At 43.3% G+C, this 26,605-nt stretch overlaps 1 protein-coding gene across 5 annotated transcripts in view; it reads right to left on the bottom strand.

Annotated features, from left to right (window-relative positions):
• Positions 1-20,566, bottom strand: part of DENND1A (DENN domain containing 1A) — a 513,465-nt gene extending 492,899 nt beyond the window's left edge. For 2 of the 5 annotated variants that reach the window (XM_058694192.1, XM_058694190.1), the window contains exon 1: positions 20,495-20,566. Coding sequence is in view for 2 of the 5 variants with exons in the window: in XM_058694193.1 (XP_058550176.1) it covers positions 20,256-20,291 (36 nt within the window). In the remaining 3 variants the exon portion in view is untranslated. The other 3 variants (XM_058694195.1, XM_058694183.1, XM_058694193.1) reach the window with 3 other exon arrangements.
• Positions 20,567-26,605: the final 6,039 nt, after the last annotated feature.

Raw genomic sequence — 26,605 nt, 5'->3', positions numbered from 1 at the left:
AACTAAAAGATTTTAATCAGTGAGTTGACAGGATCAGATTTGCCCTCTGGAAGGCTCACTGTGGATACTGCAGAGATAGGACTGGAGAGAGGCAAGAGTGGTAAACAACCCAGTCGGGAGGGATTACAGCCACTATGGTGAGAGATGGTGGCCAGGACCAAGAGGACAGCAATAGAGAAGGAGGCAAATACACACACACACACACACACACACACACACACACACACGACTTGATGTTTGGATTTAGGAGGTAAGAGGTCTTACTGACCCCTCCCTTCCTCCAGCCCTCTATCTGCCTGCTAAAGATTCATGAAATGTCTTTAGTTCTTCCTGCTTACCACTCTGTAGCCAACTCGCAAACTCTATCTTTAGCTCCCACCTTTCCAGTGACCTTCAGGTCCAAGATTACGACTGTCACTGGAGAGCTCCACATGGACAGTAACCTCACATTCCATAGAACCCAAATCAAACCATAAAAAATCAAAACCCAGAAAATCTCAATTTCCCTCTTCTTAAAGCAAGTTCTGTCACCTTTTTCTTGGTCACCCAAGTGACAAACCTTTGAGTCATCATCCATCCAGCTGTGAAGACCTTCCCCTCTTCTGATATTACTTCTTGACAACTGTCACTGATAGCTGGACTCTTGAAGACAATGGGATGTAAACCAAAAGGAAATACCCAAATATCAGTCCTCATTACGGCTCTTCTATTATAATGGGTTACCTTTATTCACTGTGCCCTTCAATCCTGGTTATAGTCATGGATTGTACACACACACACACACACACACACACACACATTTTAATAGGTAGGTAGAGCCACTTATCTCTTGAATTACTTTTAAAATGAGTTATACTGGTTATAATAATTGCACACAAAAAGTACGGTGAGAACAGAGACAAGAACAACTCTAAAGGAGTACACTTTGGGAACTGTAGTTTTTCTGTATATCATTAGTTTAAAATAGGAGAGTATCAGGCAGTGAGGGAATAAAATTCTACCTCAGTGGCATAAATGCCTGCTAGTTACTAGGAATTCAACAGGAACAGCGAACATGAACCAGTTTTTCAGCTGCAAGATCTGAGAAGGGGATGGGATAGTCACCCAGGGCACAAAAAACAGTGCCCATGGTAACCCATTCACCCCGCTTATGGCAAACAGCAGATCTAGATAGGGCTCACCTAGCTCAAGGCCATGTGGAAAATAAAAGACCTTTTAAAAATGGAGGAAAAGGAACATCATCTCTTGGAAGAAGAATATATCTCTGAAAATGATTAAGAAATATGTTTCAGGAAACTGGTATCCTTAAATAGAACAGGAAAAAAAAAAAACATGAGTTTTACAAAACAGGAACAGAAAGCTACAAGAGGATAAAAAAGATGACAAATAAAAGCCTTTAAAAAAAGGGGGTGGGGGGATGGAAGAAAAAAGAGTAACAGAGTAACTCCAAAGAGAATAAAAATGCATTACGGGCACGTGAGTAGCTCAGTCGGTTAAGCACCCGACTCTTGATCTCAGCTCAGGTCTTGATCTCAGGGTTGTGAGTTTGAGCCCCATGTTGGACGTGAAGCCTACTTTCAAAAAAAAAAAAAAAAAATGCATGGCATTAGACACATTACCTATTGTTTTGTTGCCAAAATGTTTAAACATGAACTTAAGCATGAGGAAACAATGACACAAATTCTAAATCAGAGACATTCTATAAAACAACTGGTCTGGATGCTTTAAAAAGTCAACTTCAGGGGCGCCTGGATGCCTAGGGGGGCTAAGTGTCCGACTCTTGATTTCAGCTCAGGTTATGATCTCATGGTTTTGTGAGATCAAGCCCGTATCTGGCTCCACGCTGGCAGCACAGAGCCTGCTTGGGATTCTCTCTCTCCCTCTCTTTCTGTCCCTCCCCTGCTCACACACTCTCTCAAAATAAATAAACTTAGAAAAAAAAATTTTTTTTTTTTTTTAATTTTTTTTTTCAACGTTTTTTATTTATTTTTGGGACAGAGAGAGACAAAGCATGAACGGGGCAGGGGCAGAGAGAGAGGGAGACACAGAATCGGAAACAGGCTCCAGGCTCCGAGCCATCAGCCCAGAGCCTGACGCGGGGCTCGAACTCACGGACCGCGAGATCGTGACCTGGCTGAAGTCGGACGCTTAACCGACTGCGCCACCCAGGCGCCCCAGAAAAAAAATTTTTTAAGTCAGTTTTAGAGGCAAAAGGTGGAGGGCAGAAGAACTGTTCTTTTTTTAATTTTTTTTAACGTTTTATTCATTTTTGAGACAGAGAGAGACAGAGCATGAACGGGGGAGGGGCAGAGAGAGAGGGAGACACAGAATCTGAAACAGGCTCCAGGCTCTGAGCGGTCAGCACAGAGCCCAACACGGGGCTCGAACTCACAGATGGTGAGATCATGACCTGAGCCAAAGTCGGACGCTCAACCGACTGAGCCACCCAGGCACCCCAGAACTGTTCTAAGTAAAAGGGAATAAGAGACATGACAACTAAATGCAACATATGATCCCTAACTGGACCCAGGTTCAAAAATAAACAGCTGCAAAAGACATCACTGGCACAAATGGGAAGATGTAAACTTGGATTGTTTATTGGATAATGTGGTGTATGAAATTTCTTGATGGTGACAAAAGTACACTCATTATATAGAAAAATACAGGTGTTCTTAAGAGACATGCACCAAAATACGAACAGATGAAACATAATGACGGCCTTCACCTGACATGGAATTATCCAGCCAAAAAAAGTAAAATAAATATGTGTATATAAGGAGGGTGGGAGAAGGGATTACTTATCCCCTCATATTATAGAGAAACACAAATAAGCACTGGGGTTAAGGAAATGCTTATGAGTAATGTTTAATTTTCCTAAATTCAATGCTCATCCAAAAATCTACAATCACCAATAACTTATTATACTAAAACCACACCACTTCTGTAACAGTTTTTTAAAATATTTCCTATCCTTTTTGTGATGCCAGAATGACCTTGATACCAAAAACTAACAAGACCATTACAATAAAGGAAAATTACAGCCAAAATCTCTTATGAATATAGATGTGACCATAAAATAAATATCAGTAAATTGAATCCAGCAGTATATATAAAAAGAATAATACATCGTGACCAAATGGGTTTGTCCCAGGGATGCAGAGTTAGTTTAACATTTGAAAATAAACATCACTTACATTAACACATGGGAAAGAAATCCTATGATCATCTCAATAGATGTAGAAAAAGCATTTGATAAAATTCAACCTCCATTCATGACTAAAGCTGGCAACCCATAAATCCCAATTGACGCAGACCAAAAAAACTCAAACAGAAGTCTGCCAAAGGGCCAGACTAACAAGTCAGAAACCTTTTAGTAAAAGAAAAACAAAGACAAAAACCCACCACCAAACACCAGCCAAGCACCCCAGAAAAACCTGTTCAGCCTCATCTTCACTCAGGTCAGCAAAGGACAAACAGGGAAGAAACCAAATTTCTACCTTGGCCGGGCTGTCATCAAGAATCCCATCCACCCACCACTGCCAAGAAAGTCAAGTAGGGGGCTGGGACTTTCATCATCCCCAGCAGTAATGAGGAGGCCCTCGATGTGGTTTCGGTGGAAACTGGAAAACCTGGACGTCCGCTCACCCGTGGCAGTCACTGAGGCCATGGGGAGAGCAGCAAAAAGGCACCACTCTACCCAGCCAGAGAGGTGTCAGCAGAAGCCTCTTGGGGAATGAGAACTCCCACCTACTCCCTAGGTAAAGGGAATTCCCTACCCCGAGTGTTAAAGCCTCAACAGGGAACCTACACATATACCCTAACAGTCAACAGGAGGGCAAGTACTCCCTTCCCCTTCCAAAGCAGTGTCAAAGGAAGTCAGGTGAAAGCAGGAAACTTTCTTCAAGTTCTGTGGGCAATTTTTTCAGCCCAGAACTCCAGCAACCATACAAACTACTGATCAGGTGTAAGAGAGTAGACATTTTCAGACATGCAAAAACTCAAATGCATCCTTCCTGCAAGTCCACTGGTGTGGTTGTCTCTTACAAGAACTTGAGGGGCTCCTGGGTGGCTCAGTTGGTTGAGCATCAGACTCTTGATTTCAGCTCAGGTCATGATCCCAGGTTGTGGAATGTAGCCTCGCATCAGGCTCCAAGCGGAGCGCGGAATCTGCTTAAGATTCTCTCTTTTGGAGTGCCTGGGTGGCTCAGTTGGTTAAGTGTCCAGCTTCGGCTCAGGTCATGATCTCGCAGTTCGCAAGTTCAAACCCCACATCGAGCTCTGTGCTGACAGCTCAGAGTCTGGAGCCTGCTTTGGATTCTGTGTCTCCCTCTCTCTCTGCCCCTTCCCCACTCATGCTGTTTGTCTCTGCCTCCATCTCTATTTCTCTCAAAAATAAACATTTAAGGGGTGCCTGGGTGGCTCAGTCGGTTAAGCGGCCCACTTCGGCTCAGGTCATGATCTCACAGTTCACAAGTTTGAGCCCCATGTCAGGCTCTGTGCTGACAGCTCAGAGCCTGGAGTCTGCTTCACATTCTGTGTCTTCTCTCTCTGCCCCGTCCCCACTCATGCTGTCTCCTTCTCTCTCAAAAATAAACATTTAAGGGGTGCCTGGGTGGTTCAGTCAGTTAAGTGTTTGACTTTAGCTCAGGTCATGATCTCACAGTTCACAAGTTTGAGCTCCATGTCAGGTTCTGTGCTGATAGCTCAGAGACTGAAGCCTGTTTCAGATTCTGTGTCTCCCTCTCTCTAACCCTCCCTGACTCATGCCCTGTCCCCCTCCCTCCCTCCCTCCCTCTCTCTCAGAAATAAACATAAAAAAAAATTTTTTTAATAAACATTAAAAAAGATTCTTTCCCTCTACCTGTCCCCTGCTCTCTCCAAAATTTAAAAAAACAAAACAAAAAACTTGAATATGTACCCCAGCAAATAAATTAAAAGAACACAGGGGCCAGGAAATAATGAAATAGGGACATTCCAGGATTACAACAAAATAGCTAGCTTTGCACAGATCACAACAGGAAGATGGGAAGAAACCAAGAAGGAAAAAAAAAAAGCCTTAATAAAACTGCAAGTATGATCTCAAGTTTGAAAAAATTAACGATGTGAGAAAGCAAATAATGCAAGAAGAGAAAAAAGACTAGAAACTCAGGGAGAAGGGGAAGAAGAGACTTATGATTTTAAAACATCAAAATCCAGATATAGCTCGTTATTTTCCAGTCTCAAGCACTTTCTGGACTGCGGGCAGCAATGCAGACACAGCCAAGTCCAAGAACCACACCACACATAATCAGTTGCAAAATGGGTCAGAAACGGCATCAGGAAGCCCTAATCATAAAGATACACTTAGTCAAGTTCCTGAGAACCTCAAACTTTGTCAAGAAAACACACGAAGGATCTAATGAAGATGCAGAACAATAAAATAAAACTAAGACCATCAGGGCGCCTGGGTGGCTCAGTCAGTTGAGCCTCCGACTTCAGCTCAGGTCATGATCTCACTGCTCATGGGTTCAAGCCCTACTTCGGGCTGTGTGCTAACAGCTCAGAGCCTGGAGCCTGCTGTGGATTCTGTCTCCCTCTCTCTGCCCCTCCCCCGCAGAGAGACACTCTCTCTGTCAAAAATAAATAAACATTAAAACAAAATTTAAAAAAAAAAAAAAAAAACAACTAAGACCATCAAGGCCTTTGTCAAGTTCAATGTTCTGAAAGGCATGGGCCCCAAGCTTAAGAAACAAGCTTATTACAACACTGCCAGGGTGCCAGCGTCTCTCTGCTGGACTGAGACTACCAACAAGGTCAAAATCAAAGCCAAGGCTCCTGCTCCCAAAAGCGCCCCAGCCCCCACAAGGACTGCAAAGTAGAGGCTTCTGTCTGCCAGCATGAGGATGGCAGCACTCACATGACACCTTGTGCTGCTCTCTATACAGGGAGGTGTCCCCCTGTGTTTTTTGTGCAAATAAATGCAACACTAATGTATGTATTAGCATATAGAGCATAATTTTTTATTCTAGATGGATTATATGGAAAAAAGTTTCTGTGACCCTGATGTTAAGCACATTCTCCCTCAAACGGGATGGTAATGCACCCAGAAGAAAGAAAAGGTCATTCCAGCACCCTACCCGGCCTATGTTGAACAGTATTTAAATACTCATGATAACATTTAATTTTTTTAAATGCTTTAAAATAATGTTTATTTTGAGAGAGAGAGAGAGAGAGACGGAGAGCAAGCAGGGGAGGGGCAGAGAGAAAGGGAGACAGAATCCCAAGCAGGCTCCACACCATCAGCACGGAGCCCAGGGCAAGGATCGAACCTATGAACCGTGAGATGGTGACCTGAGACAAAATCAAGACTTTGGCACTTAACTGACTGGGCCATCCTGGTACCCCAATAACATTTAATTTTTAAGCTTAACCTAAGCATATATAATAAAAGACTTGGAGGGGTACCTGGGTAGCTCAGTTGGTTAAGCTCTGACTTCGGCTCAGGTCATGATCTCACGGTTCGTGGGTTCGAGCCCCATGTCAGGCTCTGTGCTGATGGCTCAGAGTCTGATGCCTGCTTCAGATTCTGTGTCTCCCTTTCTCTCTGCTCCTCCCCCACTCATGCTCTGTTTCTCTGTCTCAAAAATAAATAAAGATTTTAAAAAATAAAGAAAAAAAAATAAAAGACTTGGTTCTGGCCATGGATCAGAACTAAAATAACCACATAAAAGTATAGCTTAGAAGAAACTAGAAAAAAGGTATCGTTCCCTTAGAGAGTAAGGAATTAAGAGACATTATTGAAAGTTAATGGAATAAAAAGGATTAAGTAATTATGTCAAAATAAAACCATTCTAAGAATTCGAAATAATATAAATATATAAAACACTAGAAGAGGAAAAGATAATTACTATAAAGGTGCTCATCGTCTTTCACTTCAGGGAGTTAACAAATATTGCCCGCTTAAGATTCTCACTCTCTGTCCCTCTGTCCTTCTGCCCCCCTCTCCCATTCACACTCCCTCTCTAAAATAAAAAGGAAAAAAAAAAAAAAAAAGGAAATGAGGATGACCCCTAGACACTGCTAGAAGGAACTTCTTTACAAGGTATAAAATGAGAAAAAGAGAGAAAAGCACATTCAGAATGCTATCATTACCTGAGGGACTGGTGGAAGAAGGTGTGAATACACACATGTATTTACTTTTTCTTAATGACAAATTAACATCTTTTTAAAAACTACCTACGAAGGAGGGAACACAGTGATGAGGGAGGGATAGAAGTTAAACATTTTTTTTTTGTTTTTTGTTTTAAAGGCTACATTAAAACCTTGTTTATACTATGTTTATTTTTGAGAGAGAGACAGAGACAGATAGCATGTAGGGGGAAGGGCAGAGAGAAAGGGAGACCTGGAATCCACAGGCTCCAGGCTCTGAGCTGTCAGCACAGAACCCAAAGCAAAGCTTGAAAGAATTGCCAAATTAAAAACAAAACCAACCAGTTTTCAGTAATCATATTGTTTATAGTAATGTCGGTGTTGCTGCTGAGTTATGTGGGTCTTGTGTGATAAAGCAAAGATACTTATGTTGGTGTCACTGGAAATCAGCACTTTTTGGTATGAATGACAGGAGATTCAGATACAAAAGTGATAAAGTTAAATAACAATGCTATAGACTTGAACTGGAAATATCAATATGAAGTTTACCTTTAACACACACACACAACTTCCTAGTGCTGATCCCTGGAAAAGCCTAGAATAATGACTGACAACAGTAGTCATTCAAAACAAAAACAAAAACAAAAACAAAACAAGAGTCCTAAAACCCAAAGTGAAATCTCTAATACCATTTCCCACTAAAAGGAAACAAGACTCCTTAAAGAAACAGGAATACAGGTCTGGAGCAGGAAAAATACAAGATAAGCCTAGAACATCTTGTCATACCAAAAAGCAAGGGAGATATTAAAAACTACTGGGAGGGTTGCCTGGGTAGCTCATCGGTTGAACTTCCGACTTTAGCTCAGGTCATGATCTCACAGTTTATGGGTTCAAGCCCTGAGTTGGGCTCTGTGCTAATGGTGCCAAGCCTGGAGCCTGCTTCAGATTCTGTGTCTCCCTCTCTTTCTGCCCCTCCCCTGCTCACACTGCCTCTCTCAAAAATAAACATTTAAAAAAAAAAACTACTGGGATCCTGTCAAAAGGATTCTGGAAGTTAACTTGAAGCAGTCACTAGACAAAGGACAAATTAAACATCATTGAGAACTACAGTAGATTCAAATATAATAAATAGGTTTAAATTCATGTGTTTAAAGTGACACTTGGGAAAAAAACAAAAACAAAAAACAGTCCCCTCTGGAAAACACTAGCCAATTAACTCAGTTTGAAAAATGATTAAAGGAAACAAATATTTATCCTGCTTTTCCTAGATAAACTATACCTCAGGGTAACCAAATAGTGGATATGGTAAAGTTTTTCTATATAGAAGTATTCTAGCTAATATGAAGCAATGATAGAAGCAAAATATCACCATTTAATAGCCCCTAATAAATTAATGGACCAAAAAGAGAGATAATCAGACATAATGTGCCTCCTGATGGAAGTACCTATCACATTTTAAGTATGCTTGCCAAGAAAATGAACTTGAATCTGATCAAGTAACTAAATCTAACTACCAATTTGTAGGAAATAGAGGGGACAGAACATATTAAACAGGATGCAGTGTAAACTACATAGCATAAATAACACACTTCAATAAATAAATTGCAAAAAAAAAAAAAAAAGATACACATCAACCAATTGAAAAGTATGATCTTACTTGATTTAAATAAATCAACCCTTAAAAAGAGATGTAACTAGAAAACTTTTTAGTGACTATAGATATTTGATGACACAAAGGAATTTTTTTTTAGGTGTGATGTCACCTTTTTAAAAATAATGTCTCTCTTTTAGAGACACATATGGAAATATTTAAGAATGAGATATGACAGTTGGGATTCGCTTCAAAATAATTCAGAACTGGAGGGCAGAAGGAGTTATGGGTAGTTACCTATAAATGGAACTAGATACGCCATAAATTAGTAAGTGTTGAAACAGTGATGGTCATTTGAGGGCTCATTATACTATTCTCTCTACTTTTGTATATGTTTAAAATTTCCCTAAAAAAAGTTTTACAAACAATCATTTTAAGCACCCAGGAAAAAGAAATCAGCAGTTAAAGAGTAGAAGTGAACAACCATAAAATACCTAGGAATAAACCTAACCAAAGAGGTGAAAAATCTATACAATGAAAACTATACAAAGCTTATGAAAGAAATTGAAGACCACACACACACACGGAAAAATATTCCATGCTCTTGGATTGGAAGAATATTAAAATATTGATACTACCCAAAGCAATCTATATATTCAATGCAATCCCTATCAAAATAACATCAGCATTCTTCACAAAGCTAGAACAATCCTAAAATTTATATGGAGCCAGAAAAGACCCCAAATAGCCAAAGCAATCCTGAAAAAGAAAATCAAAGCTGGAGGCATCACAATTCCAGACTTCAAGATGTATTACAAAGCTGTAATCATCAAGACAGTATGGTACTTGCACAAAAACACTCAGATCAACGGAACAGAATAGAGAACCCAGAAATGGACACAAATGTATAGCCAACTAATCTTTGACAAAGCAGGAAAAAATATCTGATGGAGCAAATACAGTCTCTTCAGCAAATGGTGTTGGGACAACTGAACAGCAACATGCAGGAGAATGAACCTGGACCACTTTCTTACACCATACACAAAAATAAACTCAAAATGGATGAAAGACCTAAACGTAAGACAGGAAGCTTCAAAATCCTAGAGGAGAAAGCAGGCAACAACCTCTTTGACCCTGGCTGCAGCAACTTCTTAACAGGTCTCTGAAGGCAAGGGAAACAAAAGCAAAAATAACTACTGGGATCTCATCAAGATAAAAAGCTTCCGCACGGTGAAGAAAACAATCAGCAAAACTAAAAGGCAACCTATGGAATGGGAGAAGATATTTGCAAATAACATATTGGATAAAGGGTTAGTAGTCAATCTATAAAGAACTTACCAAATCAACACCCAAAAAACAAATAACCCAGTGAAGAAATGGGCGAAAGACATGAATAGACGCTTCTCTAAGGAAGACATCCAGATGGCCAATTGACACATGAAAAAATGCTCAACATCACTCATCAGCCGGGAAATACAAATCAAAACCACAATGAGATACCACCTCACACCTGTCAAAATGGCAAACATTAACAACTCAGGCAACAACAGATGTGGGCGATGTGGAGAAAGAGGATCTCTTTTGCACTGCTGGTGGGAAGGTAACCTGGTGCAGCCACTCTGGAAAACAGTGTGAAGGTTCCTCAAAAAACTAAAAATAGAACTACCCTACAACCCAGCAATTGCACTACAAGGTATTTGTCCAAAGGATACAGCTGTGTTGTTTCAAAAGGGCACATGCACCCCAATGTTTACAGCAGTGCTATCAACAATAGCCAAAGTATGGAAAGAGCCCAAATGTCCATCGATAGATGAATGGATAAAGAATATATGGTACCTACGACCCAGCAATAGCACTACTAGGAATTTATCCCAGGAATCCAGGAGTGCTGATGCATAGGGGCACATGTACCCCAATGTTTATAGCAGCACTTTCAACAATAGCCAAATTATGGAAAGAGCCTAAATGCCCACCAACTGATGAATGGATAAAGATGTGGTTTATATATACAATGGAATACTACTTGGCAATGAGAAAGGATGAAATCATGCCATTTGCAGCAATGTGAATGGAAGTGGAAGGTATTATGCTGAGTGAAATAAGTCAGAGGACAGATATGTTTTCACTCGTATGTGTATCTTGAGAAACTTAACAAAAGACCACGGGGGAAGAGAAGGGGGAGAAAACTTACAAACGGAGAGGGAGGGAGGCAAACCATAAGAGACTCATACAGAGAACAAACTGAGGGTGAATGGGGAGTGGGGGAGAGGGGAAAATGGGTGATGCGCATTGAAGAGGGCAGTTTGGGATGAGCACTGGGTGTTGTATGTAAACGATGAACCATGGGAATCTACCCCAAAAACCAAAAGCACACTTTACACACTGTTATGATAGACAATTTGACAATACATCATATTAAAAAAAAAAAAAAGATGTGGCATATACACACAGTGGGGTATTACTTGGCAATCAAAAAGAATGAAATCTTGCCATTTGCAACAATCTGGATGGAACTAGTGTATTATCTAATTGAAATTAGTCAGAAAAAAACAAATATGATTTCACTCATATGTGGAATTTAAGATACAAAACAGACGAAGCTAAGGGAAGCAAAAAAATAGAAAAACAGGGTCGGGGACAAAACATAAGAGACTCAAATATAGAGAACAAACAGGGTTGCTGGAGGGGTTGTGGTTGGGGGGATGGGCTAAATAGGTAAGAGGCAATAAGGAGGACACTTGTTGGGATAAGCACTGGGTGTCACACGAAGGGGATAAGTTACTGGATTCTACTCCTGAAATCATTATTGCACTATATGCTAACTAACTCGGATGTAAATTAAAAAAAAAAAAAAAGGCTAGACGTGAACAACAGCACCAGCTACACAAAGATAAATATAAGAAGGTATAAATCTTATGTAAAGGTGAATAAAATCTTCAAATAGTTTGTGAGAGAAGAGACATGATGTTAATCACTATTGTTCCAATTATTCGCATGCTTCTCTTATCTCTCTCAGTGGACTTTGAGCTTCTTTTCTCCCAACCAGCAAGAGGAACAGTGCCTTGCATAGGATCACAAACCTTCAAATAAATTCAGTAAAATGTAAAACACACCATCCTATCATACTCACGGAGAGCAAGCAAATACTTTCTCTCTGGCTTTAAAAAAAAAAAAAAAAAAGCCTATAAAAAAGAACACTTGCTTTGACTCCAGGTGGTTCAGACAGGCGTGCTCGTCCTCTCCAAGCAATAGTAGTGACAGCTGCCATTTACTCAACAATCCTTTCTCCACTGAAGGCGAGATGCAAGGTCGCTTCTAGCCCTCACAACAACCTTACAGGTGAATCTGTTAGCTTCAGGACTCAGATCGGGACTGCACGGGTCTCCAAGGCCCACATTCCCCAGCTCCTCTCACACCCTGGAGTACAAGAACTGTTTGCTCGGAGTCAAACAGCATCTTTCTCTACATTAGTTTCCTTCCTCCTATTTATTCATACGGCCTAAGCGAGATCAATGAAACATCCCTGAAACCTTTCCTGTGGCTCAAGTGAGTTCAAAAGTTTATTTCTTCTCTAACATCTAACATGGACAGATTTCCCTTCAGCAACTTGGCTCAGGCCACTTAAAGTCTTACTCATCAAATGAAGCACACACACTCACTACGAGGCCCTTAAAAGATTTCTTCCCTTCTCGCTGCAGACTAAAACGCCTTCTCCCAATTATAACTTTCCACTTTTCCTCAGAAAAGCAAACACGTTACATAACTGGCCCTCACCTTCCAAACACTCATTTCTAATGTAACTTTGCTAACCTCGGCAAATCGTCTTTGATTCTTCTCTCGCCCCTTACATGTAATTTGTCACCAAGTCCTGTCAATTCTACCCAAAATCTCTCTCAAATCTGTCCTTTTTCTTTTGACAACTAAAACTTCACATCAGGCCTTGATCTTCTACAGCATCTGTAACACAGTTCCATGAACCAGTGGTCTCCAATTTTTTTTTCCATGCACTCCTTCCCTATCAAAAAATTTAAGCATACATTTGATACAATGATTTATAAATTATAAGAATGTCTTACTATACTAATATATACACTTGAAAACACAAAAGAAAATTTTGAAGATTGATAAAAAACACACACATATAGAAGGGGTACCTGGGTGGCTCAGTTAGTTAAGCCCCCAACTCTTGATCTCAACTCAGGTCTTGATCTCACAGTCATGAGTTTAAGCCCCACGTTGGGCTCCACACTGGGTGTGAGGCCTACTTTAAGAAACATAAGAATAAAAACAAAGATAAGTTCTAACATATTCTTTCACACCCCAGTGCATCATCTTGTACAAGCCTGAGATATCACTGTTCTAAACTACTGCTGCCACAGTCATCTTCCTAAAAACCCAAATCTGATCGTATCACATTCCCAACTCAATCTTTCAATGGCATCATGTCCCGGCGGCATAAGCTGACTTTTTCAATTTCACCCCTAACCTTTATTCACATGTCCTATATTTCAGCTCTACCTGTCTTTTACACAGTTCCTTCTGCCTACAAAGTCTTTGACAACCACTGATTCATATATAGTAACATGTCTCTAAGAAAAAAAATACATTCTAAATACTGTAACCAATTGACAAATGAATTTTGGGAAGGTAACCTATCTTTTCTATAGGAAGTCAAATGTTTTGAACATACCTTTTGTTACTTCCTTTATTTGGCTCCTTTTCAAGTCCTAAGTACTTGGAAAGAATGGGTATGGATTCCAATAAAAGTCAAGGAGACCAACTTTGTTTTTGTTTTCTTTGGTTTATTTTTCTTCCTTGTTTATCTTTCCATTTCCCAACAAAATCCTTTTAAGCAAAAGGATGTTGTAAATCCAGAGATTAGTTCCCTCTAGGGCCAGGAAAAAGGCTGAATCTTTGCAACCCACAACTAGAATTCCAGCTAGGAGCTTACACACAGATGTAACAGTCTGAAACATATTTTCCTAAAGCAACATTCCAGGTTTTACATTCCCTGTTTCAACCTTCCTAGCTGCTGTACAAAACCCTTGAAGTTGACTGCAACGGGCTAAGACGAGAACGACAGAGTGGCACCCAATACACTGTTCAGAAAAGTCATGACAATTCAAGTGACTGATTCTGGGCACTGACAATGGGGAGCACGGTCTGCAACAAGACTCTCATTCCACCACCCTTCGTACCATCTTCCACGGGGACTGGCAGGGGAGCCCTGTGGTGGCGAGAGGAAATAGAAGAGACAATAGTGGGAGAAGCCCTGGAGGAAGGCACATATCAACTTCTGCTCTCATCCCACACTAGGGAGACATGTCGGCCATGCTACACACAGGCCTCACAAAGAAGGAAGTCTGTAGTGTATTTTGGTAATGGGATCCTTTGAGGAGCAGTCCGAAAACAAGACTGGAGCCGAGCTATCCTAAGAAACCAAAGCTGCTTCTCTGTACCAGAAAACAATAAGAAGGGGTTCTCCCACTCCCAAGTCATAAAACTTCCGCTGTTCTTCCTCTAGGAATGCCTCCTCCCTTCTCCAAATATCACCTTTCTACAAGAAGGCCAACATGGCGGAGAAGTAGGGGGATTCGTACTTCCCGCGTCTCCCAAACAAACAAGGGCTGAAGCCAAAGGACTTTGAACCCCAAGAGTCTGGGAGGAAAAGAGACAAACATCACCTTTCTTTCAGTTCAAGTTCCAACCTCTGCTGAGAAACCTATCTCTTTCTACGCTGATCTTTTGTTTTCCACGCAACTCATCTGGGCCAAATCAAAACCACAAGGAGATAACCACTTTACACAAAGTGGTACAATTGCTTCGGAAAACAGTTTAACGGTTTCTTAAACAGAGTTACCATATGATCCAGCAATTCCACTCCTAGGTATATACCCAAGAGAAAGGAAAACATATGCCCACACAAAATGTTCACAGCAACATTATTCATAACAGTGGAAAAGTGGAAACAACCCAAATACCTAACAACTGATGAGAGGATGAAAATGTGGTTTCTCAATACAATGAAATATTATTCAGCAATTATTGTATGATTCCACATATGATTCCATATGAAATGCCCAGTATAAATCTACAGCAACTATTGGGGCGCCTGGGTGGCGCAGTCGGTTGAGCGTCCGACTTCAGCCAGGTCACGATCTCGCGGTCAGTGAGTTCGAGCCCCGCGTCAGGCTCTGGGCTGATGGCTCGGAGCCTGGAGCCTGTTTCCGATTCTGTGTCTCCCTCTCTCTCTGCCCCTCCCCCGTTCATGCTATGTCTCTCTCTGTCCCAAAAATAAATAAAAAACGTTGAAAAAAAATAAAATAAAATAAAATAAAAAAATCTACAGCAACTATAAATAGATTAGTGATTGCTCAGAGCTGAGAGGGTTTGGGGGGAATGAGAAACAAATGCTAATGGGCATGAGGTTTCCTTCTGGGGTGGATGAAAATGTTAAGTTGGATAGTAGTTATTGACCACACTTTTGTGAGCAAGCTAAAAATCATTTAATTACACGTTAAAAAAAAAAACAAATGTTATAGTTGTGTGAATTACATCTCAAGTTGTTTTCTGACTGCCATGGCCTACAAGGCCCTACTCAGGCCCCAGTCTTGATCTCAGACCTTACAACAAGGCTCTGTCCCATCAGTCACTACCCAAACCTGTGGACTTCTAGCAGATCCTGAAACGGGTCTAGGATCATCTTGCCTCAAGGCCTTTGTATATGCTCAACTCTGTCCGGAATGGAAAGTCTTGCCCAGTCTCTTTACAGGACTAATGATTTCTCATCCTTGAAGTCTCAGCTCAAATGTCAGCTCTACAGTAAACCTTCCCTCACTGCTTTAAAACAGGACAGCCACCCTGCATTGTCACTCAGCATCTTGTTTCCTTTCTAGCACATCCACATAGCTTTATGGGAATTGATCTGTGATTTTTCATCTGTTGGGTCCACCAGACTATAAGCTCCATGAGAGTAGGAATGAATATGCATTATTCAGCACCGTAATTCTCAGTGTCTAACACAATTCCTGGCATGTGCCTAAAAATGGTAATTAACGTTTTTATTTTCTTAGTATGCCACATCTTCACACATACTGCGCCCTCGGTGGGGACTACTGCCACCACTTGCCCTTTTCACACCCTTATCACCTCTCCTGTCTCAGCTAAAACAGCTCTATGAAGCCAGCTGGCCTTCCTTCCTTGAAGCCACCTCGGCAGACAGCCTCTCCATCCCCTCACCTACTCAGCACGAGCCGCATCCCTACCATAGCACTGCTCGTACTGTATCATACTCGGGTTTTTTGGTGCGGAGGGGCCCCAGAGGGAGTTTGTTTTATTTTGCATTTCTGTCTCACTACTATTTTGGAAAACCTTAACGTGAAGGAAAATCTTTATTTTGTATTTAGTTTATTTTTTTAAGAAAAACTTTTATTTTTGTGTCCCGGGCACTCAGCCCACTACCAGGCACATGATAGAGTACTACTAATTACGACAATACTAACATAATAATCACCAACATTTTGTGGGTGAATGTTCAATATGTGCTTCACACTTAGTTCCACAGTGAGTGAATGAATAAACGGATACGCTTCTGGGTCACCAACCTCAAAGAGGTCACAGTCTGACAGGGACAGAAGACAGGTACACAGGCTAATGCAAAATAAATACCACCACAAGGCCAAATGAGCTGCTCTGCGCTGTCCCTATGCCTTCCAATCTTAGAGTATGCTCTTCTCTGCATCCATAAATGTCAGGTTTCCTCAAACCCACTTAGAATACTTCCTTCGATTACTTACAATCCACTTCCTGCCCTCGGTGCCTGGAAACAATTTCTAAGATGTCACCACAAGCAATATTAAACTGCCACACAGTTTCCTGCTATATGTCTGCATTATCAGTTAAATTGCTTCACATTAACCACATTCTAGTCCACCGGGATCACTCAAACACTAAATAAGATTTAAACATACCTGTCGAAGACTGCCAGTTACCCCTGCTCCTTTCATCCCTCTAGATAAAGGTCTGCTTTCCAGGGTGCTACCTGCATACTGGTGACATTTTCCTTCCCTGGTCAAGTAAATGTTTGGTCTGAAGCCAGACGATACTCCTTTACTTAAGTGAACATGAACTAAAAAACACTCTTCAGAAAAAAATAAGTAATTCTCTGCATAGACCAGGGCAACTTGACTTAAAAACATAAAAACTCTTGTCCTCAAGAGTTTAGGTAGCAAACTATTCTTTTAACTCTACGTGTACTCAACCCAGAGCCTTAGTTAGGATCTTAATTCAGATCCTAGCAGACTTCTTAAATCATTCCATAAATTCTTCCTAAACAACCTTATATGGCAGGTACTGGGTCTGACACAGAGAACTCAAAGACAAAGAGAGTCCCTGCTCTCAAGTATGTCTGGCTTAATGTGGAAGACGGTCAAGGAACTAACTTTAGTGCTGTGACGGCGATAAACACAAGGGGCACGTGGCCTCGGCTGGGCAAGGGGTGCACAGATAAAGGGCACCTGTCCTAGGCTGAAGAGAGGACACACAGCTGAGGGGCACCCAGCCTAGGCTGGGGAGGGGGATGCAGAGATGAGGGCGGCTGGCCTAGGCTGGGGAGGAGACTCAGGGTGCAGAACCAGCATCAGGGCAGGCTTCCTGGGGATGGCATCTAACCTTAGGCAATAAATTCCCATTCTCTCATTTGAAAAATGTGGTTAGTAGTACCTACATCATTGGACAGTTGTGGGATCTGATAAAATGGTTCACACAAGGCAATACCACCACGCCTGACACAGAGATTGTGCTCAACCAGCCTTAGCCGCAAAGTCTGATCAAGCACTAAATCTCAGCACCTGTGCCTGGCAACTCACCTGCTTTACTGATGATACAAGAGACACCAGCTGCACAATTACACATATTGTTTTTCATCAACTTTTATTTTTTAATAATGAGAGTGTTAAGTCCTGCTCTTCACATTAACAGTCTAATTCCTTGATCATCAAAACTTTCTTCCATTTCTCATAGCGTGCCATTCCCTGACATTCCTGGCATAAAACAGACTGGTTTTCTCAGGTTTTTTTGATAGAGAAGGTATAAAAGAAACCTAACAGTTACTGAATTTTTAATCCGGGCCCAGCAATCACGTGGACACTGCATTTATTTGTTCATTATGACTCTGCAGCATTATAGTCTCCCCCATTTTACCCTCAGGGAAACTGAGGGTGAAAGAAGTAGTTTGTGCCAAGTTTCACAGTCAGTAGACAAAAGGTGGAGTTTGAACCCAGATCTGATTCCACATCGTCAGCCTGACTGGGCCACACGGCAGCAAAAAGTGGGAAGCCTGGCAGCCACAATGCTCTCCTGCCCAGAGGGGCCCCACAGTGCTTTCTGTTCCACACTCCCCCTACAAGTCCGCCCCCCCCCCCCAACTGTCCCTACACAACAGAGCCTGTACACTTAGATTTCAACTCAGGCAGCTCAACACCTTGAGCGAAGTCTGTTCTTTCCTGTCAGGGTGCAACAGGCAGTAGTGGCCAAAACTCTGTTTCCTCCAAAGACTAGGGCAGCATCGAAGTAGATGGTCCCAAGCCACCTGTCCATCCCCATTCCCAGCTGCACACAGACGCTGCTTAGTCAGAAGTCACCGTAAATTACAACTACTTTTCACAGCTCCTCTTCCAGTCTCACCACAGGGAAAGCAAACGTATTTCCCCAAGCCTAAGTTTTTTATCCCAGAGCAGTCTAGTTTCAAGACCAAGAAGGTTATTCTTTATGCTAATTTCACACCTTACTAAGTTCCCTTGCCCAAGTGCTCAGAACACTTATGGGTTCCACAAAACGCGCCTGAGATGCACGTTAACCTGCAACCTTCAAGATCAAGAGAGAGACCTGATGCCCCGTCATCTGACCTTCCACTTGTTGGACTTTCACGCTAGTTCTGACACTGACCGCCTCAGGTCGGCCAAGTTTCTGAACGTCTCTGTAACAAGGGTAAGCATCGTCACAAGCATACTCTGCGACCGTAAGGTGGCTTTTTGGGAAGTGTTTCTAAGTGCTATCGAAATCCAAGTTTACAACTCTTACTTGGAAGCAGGCGCTGAACTTGGAGTACCTCCTTAATCCCGAGGCTTCACACACCACGTCTTTTTACCTCCCAAACCCCTTACACTCTTGTTTGGAGCACACTTGTAACTTTCTCCCCTCCTTTCCACAAAGTCAAGAAGGAACAGTGGGCTCCCGCACCTCTTCCGTTTTCATTATCATAAGCAAACTTTCGCAGCTTCACTTAGCGCATGTCTCAGGGCTGCGGCAGCACAGGAGACATTTAGTGAATGGGAAGCCTAAGTCAATCAGGGGACTACAAGGATGGGCAAGGGTCACGCTGCAAGGACACGGACTGCACCTGAGAGGCAGCATTTGAATAAGTAGGAGAGTTCATCCTCAAGGCCCTTCCCCTTTCCAACTTCCCAAGCAACATTCTCAAAGCGCTGAAATAAACACATTCCGCAGACTTTCTCGTAAGCAGGTTTCAAGTGTCCTATGAAAGCCGTTTAGGGAAAAGCCTATGCTGCCCACTTTAAGTGCCCTTAAACAATTCTATTACTCATAGAGAAAACTGAACATTTGTTAGTGATTAGAGATAAGGCATCTCATGCTCTGGAGCTGAGGAAGGGAGAGGCCGAAAAAGGACCCGGCTGGGAGGGGAGATAGAGTCCAAAGCAACACACCCAAATTGGACTGCATAAAAGTTTGCACTTTCCAAAGTCAACTTCTAGGTCTAGAAGCAAAGGCAACAATGTTTCCACGGGTTCTGAAGTTCCATGTATCAACAACATCCCCGGAAAACGAATCCCCCACTGAGGATTCCAGGTGAATGAATGAGTGAAGGAATTTGCCAGATTGGATTACAAAGCCTTTCCAACCACCATCAGGATCAGGTGCTCAATTACGACACAGAGGCATCTTCATAGCCTTTGGCCCTTGCTGTGTGGAGACTTTCACAGATAACAGGGCTTTTAAAGGAGGAAAGAGAAAACGGCCCTCCTCCCTCAGGCCATCCAGACCTTAAATCCACGAGTGGCCCCTCCGAGAACCGCAGGCGACTTTTTGTGGGGACCGCAGGCCCTAAGCAGACCTCTCAGGACCTGCCCAACTCTCAGGGGAGCCCCAAACACGCCCATTTGGGGAGTTGCTTCCGGAGGTTTCTCGCCCTCCCCCCCCCCCAACAGTTGTATGAGCATTTTCAGAGATTCTGTTACCCCAGGAAAGGGGCCACCTCGTAATCTCTGCGGCTCCCGCCCTCAGGTGAACAGGGGACACCTGACCACCAGAGCCCTTCCACCACCACCACCACCCCCCCGCGTACCCCGCCCTCGCGCCTCCCTGGATCGTCATGGCAACCGTCCCCCTCCCCGCGTGACGCCGGACGCGGGGCGCCCCTCAGGCCCCGGCAACAAGTCCCCCGCGCCGCCCGCGGCCTGCAGCCCTCGCCCGGCCTCGCCGCCCCGCGCCCGGCCCGGCTCCGCCCGGCCGCACTCACTTGATCCTGGAGCCCATGGTCCCCGGGCCTCCTCATGGGCCCGCGGGCCCCGCTCGGCGCTGCGCTGCCCGCCCGCCCGCGGCCGACCGGCCTCCCTCCGGCGCTCTCCCCGCCCCTTCCTCCCTTCCCTCAGGCTGGGCCCGCCCGCTCGCAGCTCGCTCCCTCGTCGCCGCCGCCGCCTCCCGGGGTTAATGTACTCGCTCCAGCCCGGCGAACGCCATGGTCGCCGGCGCGCGTACCCGGCGCGCACCGCCCCCTCCGCCTCTCACACAGCCGCCTCCTCCTGTCCGCGCCGCCGCCGCCGCCGCCACCCGCGGGGGCTGCCGGGAAGTGTAGTCCGGCTGCCGGGAGGCGGGGCCGCCTGAGGGCGGTGGGGGGCGGGAAGGGCGCGTTTGTCCGCCGGCCTCGCGGAGCTGGGGGCGCGGTGTTCCCGAGGGCCTCCCCCACTCCGACTGCGCTCCGGTAGAAACCTTACAGTCCCCTGAAGAGAGACCCTCGTCCCTTAGAGACTCCCGAGCTCACCTGAAGAAGCCTTCACCCATTCCTCCCCTTGGAGTCCTCCCGCTCAGTAGCTTTAGCGTTGAGATCATGTCTCCCAATCAGGCTTCTGTGAAAGCACAAGTTTTCCCTTTTTTAAATGCCATACCTTCCAGTAAGTTCCTTAAGGGAACCGCAGACCCTCTCCTCTAGCACACTATCCACTTCCCCAGCATGGTGCTTGATGGAAGCCCCTTCCTCTCCCCTTAGATCCGTAAGGAGACCTCATATACCCGCAGGAACGCCACCTGGGGGCTTTGTACTACCCGTTTGGTGGCTCTGCTCCTCCCTACCCTTGAGGACCTCTGCCTCCCTTTATAAGCCATTTGGGAGGTTCCCATGCAGGAAGGTCATGTCACTGTAACGGCCCCTGACAAACAGTAACAACGCAAATGAACGTATTTGAGTCAAGCACCAACATGCTGCCTGCCTCCTTTCCCCCTTGGGGCTACTTTCATGAACACCTCAGTATCATTCCCTCTAAGCCTGGAGGAATCACAAAGGGAGTAATAAAGACAGCTACCAATAGCTACTGTTGGCTGAGTGGGTGAGTGAGTGTTCTCACTGAACCGGGCACTATATTTCCCCTACATGGTTAGCATCTCACAATAATCTAGTGAGTTTACAGCACACACACACACACACACACACACACACACACACACACACACACACACACCCCACCTCCATCTCTCAAAGAGGAAAGGTTACATAACTAGCAACTGGTGGACCGGAGATTAGCATCCAAGCTGAATAATTCCAAACACATGTGACACAGTTATGCTTTAGGATGGCACCTTGGCCACAAGTCAGAAAACATACCAGGTTCACTTTTGAAATTAGTCTTTTCTTTCTTCTCCTTCTTCCTCCACTTCTTTTTCTTTTACACTCTTCTGCCCTAAGATGCCATTCATTCTTTCTGCCGTTTTAGCTCTTGTAAATTTGTGAAGTGTCCCCCCACCCCTCAATCACTACAGTAACTGGCCCTAGGTCCCAGCCAGGCAGGGAGCAAAGAAAGCAAGAAGAACTTCTTTTGGAGTTGTATTCAGTATAAAGGTAATTTCTCTCTTTGACCTATGCCTTGAGATTGTTAAAAGAATAAACTTTTTTGAATTAAAGCAAAAAAGAAAAAAGAAAGAAATTGAAAATCCAAACCGCCATTTTGAATTCAAAGTCTTCTGCACCCAGACACCAACACCAACTTATAAACACCCCCGGGAGCAAAACTCTGCTAGACGGGCAGGGCCTCTGTGGTGTTTATTCACCTTGTTTCTTATGGACCCTCTCCAAAGAACAGTTGTTATCAAGATCTTCCCTGGAATGAGCAGCCAGTTCAAAAGCTCTGAGCAGGAGACTATAAATAAAACAAAGTTATTTGGTGGAGGGCAAAGCTGGCTGCCTTTCAAAGGAGGTTGTAGCCATCCTGGCCACAAAAATGTCTGAGTGCCTGCTGGGTGGTGTGTGTGTGTGTATGTGTGTTGGAGGGGAAGACTGGAAGTGGGCTTGGGGGGTTATGTATCTGTCCAGGTGGCCTCTGAGGCTACAGGGTGGTCTGGGGAGAGAGCATTGAACTGGGAGTTAGGAGTTTGGCTTCTAATGCTAACTGCACCACTGTCTAGCAGAGCAATTTAAAGCAAATGATCAAAAAATTGCCTGCTTCAGTTTCCTCCTCGGTCAAATGGCTATAGAGGATGAGGAGGAGCTCGCATCATAAGAGAGAGTATAATGTAAGAGTTAAGAGCCCAAGATCTGGGGCGCCTGGGTGGCGCAGTCGGTTAAGCATCCGACTTCAGCCAGGTCACGATCTCGCGGTCCGTGAGTTCGAGCCCCGCGTCAGGCTCTGGGCTGATGGCTCGGAGCCTGGAGCCTGTTTCCGATTCTGTGTCTCCCTCTCTCTCTGCCCCTCCCCCGTTCATGCTCTGTCTCTCTCTGTCCCAAAAATAAAATAAAAAAAACGTTGAAAAAATAAATAAATAAAAATAAAAAAAATAAAAAAAAAAAAAAGAGCCCAAGATCTGGAGCCAGGCTACCTGGGTTCAGATTGCAGCTCTATCTCTCACTAAATGTGTGCCCTTGAGAAGGTATTCACTCTCTCTGTGCCTCAGTTTCTCGGCCTGTAAAATGGAAATGATGGTCATAGATCTTGCTGAGTTGACCTGAGATTTAAATGAATACATGACATCTATGAAGTATTTAAACAGGGAATAGCTTATGAAAAGCACACAAAAGTTATCAGCAACTATTATATGCACAACTCGGCCCAGTTTTGCTTTCATGATTAACAGTAATAATCTTCCTAATAAATAGTCCTGTACTTGGATTCGGGAGACCTGAGTTTCCAACCCAGAATGCAATTGTTTATATTCTGAAGCACAATTTAGTTCAACTGTAAATGATGGAAGACTCAAATAACAGTGACAGAAAAAAAAAAAAAAAAGAAATTTCTCTTTCACCTAAGGTCTGGAGCTGCACATTCCAGAGCTGACATGGCAGTTCTACAAAGCATACTCTAGGATTTGAAGGCACAGAAACAGGACAGGGCAGCTGATTTGGTGCTGTGGTAGTGTTTTCTCTGCATTAGCCTGTGTACCTGTCCTCTATCTGTGTCAGACTCTTTGGGTGACCCGGAAATCTATCATATTGCTCCCCTGTTCTCCCAATCTTCTACCTCGTGGTCCAGGAAAGCTGCTTGAACTCTGGCCATCTAATCCACAACCCAGCCAGCAGGAAGAAAGGAGGTCATGCCCATCCCAACCCATCTTTAAGTACACTTCCCTGTAGTTCCTCCCACCACTTCCATGCACGTTCTATTGGCCGGAACTTAGCTATACAACCACATCTCGTTAAGAAATATAGCCCTTTTTTTTCAGACAATCATGTGCATTGCTGAAGGGGGTCATTTCCAGGGAAGAAAGGGAGAACAGACAGTGCAAGACAACCAGCAGTCTCAGCCAAGCTGGGTGTGGCTATATGACCTTGGGCAAGTCACGGTGTTTCTCTGGGCCTTAGTTTCCCTATATCCAAAGTAGGAGAAATAGGCCAGACGACCGCTCTTCAAAGTCCTTACCAGTTCTAAAAGTCTATAATTCATTGGCTTATTGTTTTATAAACCTAGGTAAATCTGATGTTATTCAAATAAAAGGAGGCCTCTCTGCCAAGTACATGGCATAATCAATTGTTGGAATTGAAACCTTCCGGTGATGAGGAAGGGCTTGGGAACTTTGCCTTCTGGACTGTTGTCAAAATAGGCTAAGCGTACCTGGCAGATAAATAGTCCAACGGTGTGTGTGATACCACCCGCACAGACACTTTGATGCTCCTGTTTCCAAGCTTGCCCCCACTCTCTGTACCTGTTTGGGTTTTGCTGCTTAGGATTTTGAGATCTGTATCTACTTAGGGAAGGACCTGCAACCCCAAAGATTTCTAATACCTCATCAACAATACAGTATGAAACACCGGGACCAATGGGTCAGTGACATGTTGTTCCTAGCACACTTAGTTGTGATTATATATTTTTTTAAAAATGGAGATAGAATTCCCATGCTATAAAATTCACCATTTTAGGGTCACGTGGGTGGCTCAGTCAGTTAAGCATCCAACTTTAGCTCAGGTCATGATCTCATGGTTCGTGGGTTTGAGCCCCGCATCGGGCTCTGTGCTGACAGCCCAGCGCCTGGAACCTGCTTCGGATTCTGTGTCTCCTGTCTTTGCCCCTCCCCTGCTTGTGCTCTCTCTCTCTCTCTCTCAAAAATAAACATTAAAATTTTTTTTAATTCACCATTTTAATGTGTATGTCAATGGTTGTTAGTATAGTCACAAAGTTGGACAGCTATCACCACCTTAACTTTGTAACACTTCACCACGCCCCAGAAAAGTCTGTCCCCATCAGCACACACTCACTTTTCCTGCCCTCCCCCCAGCCCTTGGCCTTGAATCTACTTTCTGTCTTTATGGATTTGTCTATTGGATATTTCATACAAGAGGAATCATATAATAATGTGGCCATTCTGTCTGGCTTCTTTTACTTACCATAATGTTTTCAAAGTTTATGCATCTTGTACCACCTCTCAATACATCATTCTTTTTTATTGTCGTATAATATTCTATTGAGTGACTAGACCACATTTTGTTATTGATGGACATTTAGGTTGTTTCCACTTTTTGGCTATTATAAATAGTGCTGCTATGAACATTCACATACAAGCTTTTGTACAGACATATGTCGATAATTCTCTTGGGTGTTGTGGTTATATTCTTTGGAGAGAATGCACAGCTCATTAATAGGGGGTACTGCTCCCTTCACCCAAAAAAGAAGACATTATATAATGAAGTAAGTTTGGGATATACAGAACCATATCAAGTTAGTTTTTTTTCCCTGAACATCTCATGGACATTCATGTGGCAAAGTGTATTGGGGATCTCCTAAGAGGGGAGCACAGGCACTCCCAGTAGTTAAGAGAATGGACACCGGAATCAAGGAGACCCAGCTTGCTAGTTGAGTGAATTTAGAGAAAGTTACTTAAACTCTTTGAGGCTTAATTTTCTCGTTTTTAATAAGGGGATTATAATACCCACCTCATGAAGATGAAATGAAATAAATAATGTAGGATTCCTGCTGTGTATATATTTGGTATTCGATAAATGCAAATATTATTGTCGTAAATGCCAGATTGATAAAGACAGAAACCACATCAGGCTCATTCATACCTAGACCTCAATATATAGTACAGAGCCTGGCATGCATGCAGTGACCAACAAATATTTACTGAATGAATAAATAAATGACCTCAAAACCTTCATTTTGAGGCTCATCTCCTAGAAATAATAAGCCACAGAATAAGATTTGGGAAATGCTTTCTTTCTTAAATTTGAACTTAGTGTATTAAATTAATATATTTCTTTACTTTCTATTTTTTTAAGTTTATTTATTTACTTTGGCGGGGGGGGAGGAGCAGAGAGAGAGGTAGAGAGAGAATCCCAAGCAGGCTCCATGCTGTCAGCACAGAGCTCAATGCGAGGCTCAAACCCACAAACCATGAGATCATGACCTGAGCTGAAATCAAGTGTCGGATGCTCAACTGAGCCACCCAGGCACCCCTTATCTTTTCTTTTTAAAATTGTGATAAAATATACATAACATGTTGGGGCGCATGGGTGGCTCAGTCGGTTAAGCGTCCAACTTCGGCTCAGGTCATGATCTCACGGTCCGTGAGTTCGAGCCCCACCTCGGGCTCTGTGCTGACTGCTCAGAGCCTGGAGCCTGTTTCAGATTCTGTATCTCCCTCTCTCTCTGCCCCTCCCCTGTTCATGCTCTGTCTCTCTCTGTCTCAAAAATAAATAAACGTTAAAAAATTAAAAAAAAATAAAAATATACATAACATGAAATTTACCACTTTCACCATGTTTAAGTATACAATTTAGTGGCATTAAAGATATTCAGAATGTTTTCCTACCATCACCACCATCCATCTCCAGAACTTTTTTTAAAATCTCCCCAAACTGAAACTCTGTACCCATTAAGCAATAACTCCCCATTCCCCCCTCCTCCAGCCCCTGGCAACCACCATTCTACTTTCTGTCTCTATGAATTTGACTACTTTAGGAACCTCACGTAAGTGGAATCATACAGTATTTATCCTCCTGTGGCTGGTTTATGTCATTTAGCATAATGTCCTCAAGCATTCATCCACGTTGAAGCATAAGTCAGAATTCTCTTCCTTTCCATTTCACGTGTATACCACATTTTGTTTATCTATTCATCCGTCAATGGACACTTGGGTTTGCTTCCACCTTTTCGGCCACTGTTTTTTAAT

Source organism: Neofelis nebulosa, chromosome 12 (genome assembly GCF_028018385.1).
Source record: "Neofelis nebulosa isolate mNeoNeb1 chromosome 12, mNeoNeb1.pri, whole genome shotgun sequence".
Classification (NCBI taxonomy): Eukaryota; Metazoa; Chordata; class Mammalia; order Carnivora; family Felidae; genus Neofelis; species Neofelis nebulosa.
The sequence above is the reverse complement of the archived record's forward strand: the minus strand, read 5'-3'. Positions and strand labels throughout refer to the sequence as shown.